Source organism: Lottia gigantea (assembly GCF_000327385.1).
Source record: "Lottia gigantea unplaced genomic scaffold LOTGIsca_15, whole genome shotgun sequence".
In the NCBI taxonomy this organism is placed as follows: Eukaryota; Metazoa; Mollusca; class Gastropoda; family Lottiidae; genus Lottia; species Lottia gigantea.
The window spans coordinates 3,604,465-3,613,708 of record NW_008707797.1 but is presented as its reverse complement, the minus strand read 5'-3'; the positions used below and the strand labels follow the sequence as shown (position 1 = coordinate 3,613,708).

General features: G+C 34.4%; 2 protein-coding genes across 2 annotated transcripts; one reads left to right on the top strand and one right to left on the bottom strand.

Moving 5' to 3' along the window:
- Positions 1-52: 52 nt before the first annotated feature.
- Positions 53-3,491, bottom strand: LOTGIDRAFT_158000 (hypothetical protein; the record flags this gene model as incomplete). The annotated part of the gene is made up of 6 exons (XM_009050579.1): positions 53-260; positions 705-835; positions 1,151-1,440; positions 1,777-1,861; positions 2,469-2,681; positions 2,931-3,491. 6 exons carry the CDS (start codon positions 3,489-3,491, stop codon positions 53-55), a joined length of 1,488 nt encoding a protein of 495 aa, XP_009048827.1.
- Positions 3,492-6,579: 3,088 nt separating this feature from the next.
- LOTGIDRAFT_112121 (hypothetical protein) lies at positions 6,580-7,365 on the top strand (the record flags this gene model as incomplete). Its single annotated transcript, XM_009050578.1, has 3 exons — positions 6,580-6,647; positions 7,013-7,139; positions 7,258-7,365. The coding sequence occupies 3 exons, from the start codon at positions 6,580-6,582 to the stop codon at positions 7,363-7,365; spliced, it is 303 nt and encodes a 100-aa protein (XP_009048826.1).
- Positions 7,366-9,244: the final 1,879 nt, after the last annotated feature.

Genomic DNA, 9,244 nt, shown 5'->3' with positions numbered 1-9,244 from the left:
CCACGAAACACATTTATTTTGGTTAAGTACACGTAAACAGGAAAATTTTAATCTACTTTCGTTTAACAATTTTACAGTTAATAAAAGGCGGTTGTAAGGCACTATTATTATCCCAATAGGCAGAATCTTCTGATGCGAGTTTGTTACTTCCGGTTTGAAATTCAAACTTCTGTAATAGTGTTGTCACGTATAAAAACAGACGAGACTTGGCAAATGATTCTCCGACACAATTTCGTTTTCCAATACCAAATGGGATCCACCTGAAAAGAGACAATATTTTAAAGTTGTATGGGCATCCATAACGTTTTAACAATTGGTCTACATAATTTCTCGAATTTTAACACTTCAGGTTGATTCGTTGGTTCGCTTTGCCCTTCCAATCCGAAACTACAGACTTTAAAATCTGCTGTTCTAATAAGCATAGGACATATCGATAATAGCTTTAAGCAACAGGTAAAGTAAGCCTTAGCAACTTGGTCGACAAAATCCAAATTGCATCAGTGGCGGCACCAGCCTCACTCAATGTGGGGACACTGCATAGGCTTGTAGGTACCATTAAGTGTGAGGGAGTAGTAGCGTTAAGGTCAACTGTCAGCCAGTATTATTGGGTCGCAGCACTAGGTCAGTTAGTTCTACCACCAAAACCAACCCTCTCCCCCTATCAGTTGAAACGTATAACATGATATTTAGTTAAGCCAACTTACTGCTGTCTGAGGGGATGATCAACTGGCAACAGTTTCCACTCATTATCAAGAAATCTTTCCGGTTTAAATTTATTATCATCTGGTCCCCAGTCGTTACTGCCACGAAAAGATGTCCATAAATTGGCTATGATCTGGGGAAAAGAAATAAAAGTAAGAGATAATACTAAACCTACACATCCAAATACAAGGGTTTTATTAGCCTAATGTTTTAGTCTTGAAAAAGTCAACCCAATACTATTAATCCTTCTAGGAAACATACGTGCGGGGGCAAAACAAGAGGTGTCAAGCCCCTTGAATGGCTTGAAGCCAACGGATTTCAACGGATTTCGCTACAATATAAGTCCTGTCACAAACCTAAGAGGTACGGGATATGGCCTTCTGCAACTGCTTGCTTAATTTCACCGTACCGTCCATGTTGTCAACAAACCGCCTGTTTGAATACATACCGGGGAATTAGCTGGTATTCTATAACCTTCTATTTCAATATCCTCTTTACTCTGATGAGGTAGAGTCAGCGGCACATGTCGTATATATCGGAAAACTTCTAATACTGTAGCATTGGTATAATGTAAAGTCGGTCTGTCGTCTAAACTAGGTTGTCTCCCTTTGACCTTCTCGTCCAGTTCTTCCTGTATTCGATGCTGAACTTCGGGATAATGAAGCATAAGCAGAAAGAATCCACAAAGTGCTCCAGCTGTTGAGATATAACCACCAGCCACGGCGTCCATTATCACTCCTTGAATACAAAAGATCAGTTTGAAATTGTTGTACACCCAGTGAATCATAAGATGAGGATGGCAAGGAGGGGCCAAAGAATTGTTAATAAAGGGTTTCACAGACAATGCTTGGACTGTGTACAATGATAAGAAATGGGAAGTGTATGGGGAGGTGTGTACAGAGGTCAGTGTATTGAGTCAAAGCTAGCTCTTTTTTCGTTTTTTGGGGAGGCCAAACCTTTACCCCTGGCTCCCAGTAGTAGAAAAGCCACTGTGTACGCTTTGTTAACAAAGATATGACATGAGTCAGAAAGAGTTAAGTGAAAGTGATTTTAAACATTATGTTGGAGCTTTACCCTGGAGGAATTCATCAGTAAGTTGGGGATCTTTCGCCTGTTCTGTTAATAGAGTATCAATCAATCCACCATTTCCTTTAACATGCTACACACATTTGGATAATAAAAAGTAATAATATTGTATTGAATTGATACACTGAATGAATCAGTTAAATAATTGGTGTAAAGAAAAGAAAATTGGGCTCATGTCTGCACACCTTTTGGCATTCAGTGACTGTGTCTTTCACTCTTGTAAACTTTCATAGCCAACGATAATTGAAAAAAAGCCACATGTCATGTATCGTTAAGAGAGGATAGAGAGTACATTATGATTATGAAAACAATATTGATGTGTTATTTGAAATTTCAATTTAAGAAATTTTAAATTCTAATGAATATGTTTATGAGTCATTGCCATATATCAATGAAAACAGAATCCCCCCCCCCCCCCCCCCCCCCTGCACGGTCCCTCTAATAATGCTTCCTAGAAACACCAATGACAAGTAATGCTATACCATTTTTAGTTTCCCTTACGGCAGGCTGATGGTCAGTATTATAAAAAAACAAATCAATATGAAAACAGACCGTGATTGCCACCCAAAGAATAAATAAAAGTATTCGTTAAGAATACAAAACCTTGACAAATTGCAACACACTAAAGTTGTATAAATGGCATAATAAATGTATTTGGTTAATCAATATAAAAAACTAACCTCCCTGGCTTTTGGATTGAGGTAAAACTCTATCAAGCGTTGACTATTGGTATCCAACTCCTGAACCAGTCTTCGATTGGCACCTGGGAGATATTTCAACCATGGGAATAATCCTAGAATGATGTTTTTATTGACTGTCAATGATTTATTAAAACTAGAGTTAAAATCACTGACAACTGAAACTACTTCTTCATCTGGTGCTTGGTTGGTTATCTGAAAAATGAAAAATATGATGCTACCTCACGTTCAAAAGTTCAATTTGGCAATACTATACACAACTGAACCATTATTGATACTATCAAAACATTTTGGGCCATTTTGCAATGCCCCACATAGTACTATAACACAGTCGAGGAATAGGCTTTCCCATTCTTCTTTACAACTCCGTCAGTTAAATGATTAAGGTTTTGATGGAGGTTTTTATACACGATATAATGATATAAAATGTATGTAGGTACTTACAAAGATATGAACTGTTTTGATTACAGATTCGTGTAATTCTGTCATCAAATCAAACTTTTCCTGTCCGACCCCTTTTTCTAATTTTTCTTCTAAATCACGGAGTTGCTTTGACACCATCTCTTCAAATTCCCGAATCCCGTCACCGTACAACCTCGCTACATTGTGTACAATTTTCCTTAATTTCATAACAAAATCGCTGTAATCACAGAAAGCTATGTCTTTACCACCACGATAGAGATAAGCTCTCAGAAACGACGGAGCTCTATCATTAGTTTTATCACGGTAACCAGCTGCAGAGTAAACCTTTCTGATCACCCTTGAATTATTCATAAATACCATATTGTGTCCTAAAAACCGAATAACAAATATATCCCCGTATTTGGAAGCTAGTTTATCAGCAACGTTGATTACATCGTCCCTCCAGATAAAACCCATCATTATCTTAAAACTGTTCACGAGGGAGGGTCCCGGGGGTAGAGCTCTCTCAGTACAACTTTGAATCCAATTCTTTGCCAAGAGAAGAAGAATGAACACAGCAACTAAAATTACTATCCAACTCATCTTGTTAAATCCGTCTGAAAGTTGAAAAGTTTTATAATCGTAGAGACAAAAAATAACTAGAGATAAAAGTTAAAGGCTTATTAATCAATTAATTGAAATTTGTTTAAATTATTGCACGTTTAACCGGGGTCATTGACTGGTAAAATGAAATAACATTCCTCCTACTAATGTACGTGGCATAGACAAAGTCAAGCTAATACGAACTTCGTACTTATACCTTGACTGCAATAGCCACAATTCTTGTATGATGAAGGGCTGTGATTGACTGTATTCACTAGCAATCCAATAACATCGCTTCATTTACAAACTTCTGTGATACAAGAAAGGTGGCTATTTCAGTCACGGTATAAGTACGAATTACGTAACAGATTGACATTGTGAAGATGGCTAATAGGCTGTATACTATAGTGTACAATAAGGGAAAGCGATATCGGTTTAAGCTATTTTGCAACAGACTAGGAATCTTTAACAGGCACAAACTGACTAGAAAAACATGGTTTAAACGTCGCCTGTAATATAGATAGTAATTGTTTTCTAGACTGTCTTCTATAAAATCAATTTCTCCTACACTCCCTTCTTTTCAAGTAGTACCCACATCGCGACCCAACAGAAGCCGTTTTCGGACTCCGCTTATTTATAAAGGCCTACGCCAAATTATCAAAAAATATGAAACGATATTTACCTTTTCTACCAGTCAAAGAGAAATTACCGTTACAGATGCTTGAACATTGAATAGAGACTATTCACCCTTCATCTACATAAACAATATAAGCTGACAAAATATGATACTTAGCCAGCAAGGTGAGAAAACAGGTCAAGTATAACATTATATATACATTAATATTCAAGAACAAAAAATCGTTAAAACAGAAAATAAATCGCTATTGTAAGACTAAATAATTCTATTTGCCAGTAGTATTGGTTGCATAGACATAGCCTACTATTAATAACGTTTAAAGTTTGTAGCCCTAATACACGATTCTTTACAAATACGAGAAATGTTTCGGCTAAGGCTACATGTAGCAATTTTGGACGGTATTGATTGTACAGGACCGTAGGGTCGACGGAGTCATTTTCTTCCACATACATACCGAGTTTTGAATGCCAAACTCTAAACTTGTCTTGAGCCTTCAAATGCAAGTGTGTCCGGAATTATCTGCGTTTGAATGTTAAAATGGCAACTCGTCAAGATATTCTGTATAGGGAGTAAAATTACTAGTTTGAAGTTTTTTGAGATTTTCGTACATTTATAGTACTTCTGAAATCATAAACTTTTGTTATGTTAGTCAAAAGGGTACAGAAATTGATTTGAAATAAGTAGGGTTTATGATTAAGATGAAGAATGTTCAGATGTTATTTAACTGTAATTTGACATATACCATTAAAATGGAGTTATTCCCCTTAAATTGTAATTCTTTTGTTAGGGAGGTTAGAGAATATAATGTAAACATCTTCCATAATCCAAGAGAAAGAAAAACAAAAACACAAGAATTTGACAGCTGAATTTAACCTTCAAATCATTTCATTATGTGAACTGACACAGCCATCTTTTTAACCAACATTCTGGGCGTCTAGGCAAGTATTTATACTCTTGAAATGTCATTCCATCTTGAAAATATTTGATCTGCCCTGATTATGATGCGCAGTTGATGTCTACCTTTATTATTGATAAATGTGACCTATTTATAGATCAAGAAATTGTGTCAGCCCGTAAATTTAGATTTCTTAGTAAGATTTGTTATTATTACACGTGTGGGATGATGACTTTTAAGATTCATATTCGTGCAAATTAAAAGTAGAGGTATTTAAATGTCTGTCAACTGTAAGTTTGTGTTGTTATTTTGAATTTTGAAATTGAGGTCAATGTCTGTCTGTCCTACTGAACCTTAACTGTTTACTTCTGTATTAAGACTATCTACTATCTTTATTTATTGTTGCATAATCATTCATCATTCAGCTTGTTGAAGCTTTATAGCTTATAGGAGGTTTATTTAGTAGGCCCAGGTTTGCAAGATCAAAAGTCATATGTCAGCAGATTTGGTGTCTAGGCCTATAAGCCTAATAAGATTGCATAAAATAAGCTTATGCTTCATGCATTCAGGGTAATAGGTTTGTATGCAAAAGTTTTTCAAAGGATCTCATGTGAGACATAAGCAGAAGCATAATTTTCCACTTTGATGATTTGAGTGTATAATCGTAGCTGAATTTCTGGATTTGAAATAAGGTATAACAGATTCATATGAAGGGAACTGCTTTCACATCGATGCCTTGCTTAAGTTGCAATAGGGATGGCATTGTGTATCAAGACCTTGTAGAAAATGATTGTTTGTGTCTTTCTTTCTTAGCTATGCATATAAAAGCCTAAGCAAACTAAATTAAATGTTGAGTAAATTTTGAGTAAAGTGAGACACAATTGTTTTCAAAACAAAGAATTTGTAGCTTAATTTTTTTATCTGTTTTGTACACTTACTAAAGATGAAATATTGATGTAAAAAATAAAAAACATTCTGAGGAAAATTTATCAAAACCTCTCTTCAAGTAGTGTAAAGTAGTTACTTTCCTTGTTTCATATTCATGGTTTCTTAGTACTACCTGTAGTATGAATGGTTAAGCTTTGATCTATTGAATCAACAATTACATTGAAAGGCTTCTTATGGACCTATTGTATTCATGTATTTTGATATTATTTATTGTTAAAGGCAGGTTGTTTTTTTTTTAAATTCATTTTGCTTAACTCCTAACTTGTTACGGGGAAATCACCTATATTACCAGATTTTAGGATGACAAAAGACTGAAGATTAATATTTTAAGACTAAATATTTGTAATTTGTGAAAGCCATATGGCTTCGACAGATCTTGTTTTTGATTTAAATAAATAATGTGTTGTTTAGTTGTATTTTGATAACATATTACATGAATGAAGTTACTGTTTAAAAAACAAATTGAGACTTGTTTGTAATTTGTTCCACGTTTAATATTATATTATTAATCGTTGCAGGCTAGTAGATATTGTAAGTAATGGTTCAGTTTGACAGTTATTTAAGATGACATTAAATAGTTGAGGTGGGAGTGAAACTTAACAGCCATCATGTTATATGTATTTCTAGTAGATACAGGCACCATGTTGACCTTTGACATGAACCTGGCCATGGAAAGGTGAGTGGAACTTTTGAATAAAAAATAATGTTTTCTATGAGAGAGCACATTAGGACCTGACTTATTCTAACATTGAATAGGTGATTTACAGTGCAGGGTATATGATACAGTAGAAAATGGCATAGTAGCAAACAGACTAGGTACGAAACAGTACACTCTGCAAAAACGATTCACTTCCTCATTTTTCTATAATCCTCGCCGTACACCTCACTTGACACTGCAGGTCTTGTCTATTTGCAAACATATTATTTTGGTTGCTTAGTTTGAATTTCATCTCACTATCGTTAATATTGTGTGGAGTTCTGCTAGGAAGACTTGCAATGCATTTCGTACACAATTAGAATTATTTCTTCTTTAATTTTCAGTGTGTCTAAATTACAAACTGTAATATCAAGAGCTTGTCATATCTCGGAAGATAAACAAGTATTGTTGATTAGTGGTGGAGAGAGTTTAGATCCTCATGCTAGAGTAGGGCGGTACTCAGCTGGCACTGTAAGTATAATCAAATCAATTTTCAATCAGTTTTTTTTACCTGTAACGTACTACTTGAGATATATAGGATGTAGATACCTGGACAGCAAAAGATGAGTTACTATATTTATTTTTGTAGGATACAAATCCAATCTATTTATTCAGTAAAACAACAATAGAAGCTGCCACCCCACCATCACCTAGTGTACATCATGGATCAGGTAAGGATTTACTGACAGGTCAATGATAAGATAAGGTTTCAGGGATAGTATTGTTCTAGTTTTTTTTATTTAAATTAGATATATGTCCTGTATTAAAGGCTATATTGTATCATACTAATATCATATCCTGAATGAGAAGTTGAAATAGAAGCTAATTGTAAACTGATTAAGCTGAACCATATTAATTTTATTTTATTTATCAATCAAATATCTTTCCCTCTTTACAATGCCTGAAGATTTGTGTTCACAAGCAGATAGAATTAGAGTCGATAATGTTATTTGAAATGCTAAAGTTTATTCAATATTATTACTTGACCATTGTATTGTTCCAGATATAGATCTACATGGTCAGGTAGAAGGGTCATTATTGATGCCACCAGCGTATGAAACAGTGGTATCTAGAACTCAACTAGCTGTGGTAGGTTTCTGTACTTTTTCATTGTAATGGTTATGGCTTAGTGTATGGATTCCTTTAGATTCTTTTATGGATATCTGCATATAATTCTCTTTGTTTAATTTTTTCATTATTGTATAAAAGGTAATTGAAATAAAACTCTTTTCATGAAGGTGTCAAACTTGGAAGTCAGTTCCTGATCTTTCTATTTGGTCCTTTATTTCGAACATGTGAATTATAGGCTAAAGTAATATACAGTTATAGATCAGTTTTGCTTTCTGAATCTGCAATTTTTTGTTCACTTTTCCAGCAATTTCATGAAGTAGATGAAGATGAATTAAAAGCGTGTGTTAATCTGGTTCATGATCAACATCTACAACAACAAGGCTGGGCAGCTGTCGTAGCTAATCTTGAGGATATAACTGTGTAAGTAATCAAACTTATTTCTCATATTGTGGTCTTAAACTTCATAGCATTTAGTTAGAGTAGTCTCCCTTAAGATAACTGAAGAGCCTTGGAAATAGAATAATACATAGTCTCTATAACAGTACCGCCTCGGCCAAGTTTCCATTGAACTACTTGTTCCATCTTAGGCCTGTACATTTGGTATACTCAAACCCTACCTTCCCCGAAATCAAAATAGATGTAATACCCATTTCCACTTTTATTTATTTCAGAGCATTAATACGTCGATCTAATATATTTCAAAGTGAATATGAGAAATACTTGGCTAAAAGACAAGACTATTTAGACACTTTAGCTCAGTAAGTAACCTATATTATTTCAGAGTATAGGCATGAACGATAAAATTTGTAATTTCATTTGGAAGTTGCGTCGTTTCTATTACCTTGTTTCAAAGGGCCATTTATCTCCAATTTATTGTTGCAATTGCAATAATTTCTTGTAATATACTGCCTCATTTCACCTGATAATGTCAATATAAATTGTTGAAATATGTACAATATAACCTAGGAGTACTATATTCTAATATAATCTCTCTTTATTTATCTGTTTTCAGCATTGGTGAATCATTGCATTTACAAACTAAAATACCATTATTGAGTTGTCTTCCCATTAGTCAGGGAATGGGCGAGGTGGCAGCACTATCTACTAGTAGATCTCCTGGTAGTGAAGTATCGGCAGATGTGACGTCTGTTAGTACGCTGTTTCAATGGATAAATTCACAGGTAACCGTTACAGCTTACTACTTCAACTCTTTCAAATGTTAACGTTATACGCTTTAGGTCATTTTATGTGGACATTCAGTGGAATTACCTATTTCATTAAGAACTTACGTAATGATTAAGTGTTGTTTATATTTGTAGGATCCTCATCATACCCTACAGGATATGGTAGATAGATGTATAAAAGCTGCTGAACAGGTTATTATCTTTTTATCATCACCCATTTCTTTATAAACTATATGTGTATATACATCTTTGTTTTTACAAATTTGATAAATTTTATGATTCTTGTTAATTTGAAGCAAGTGCAAATTTAAACAGACTGTT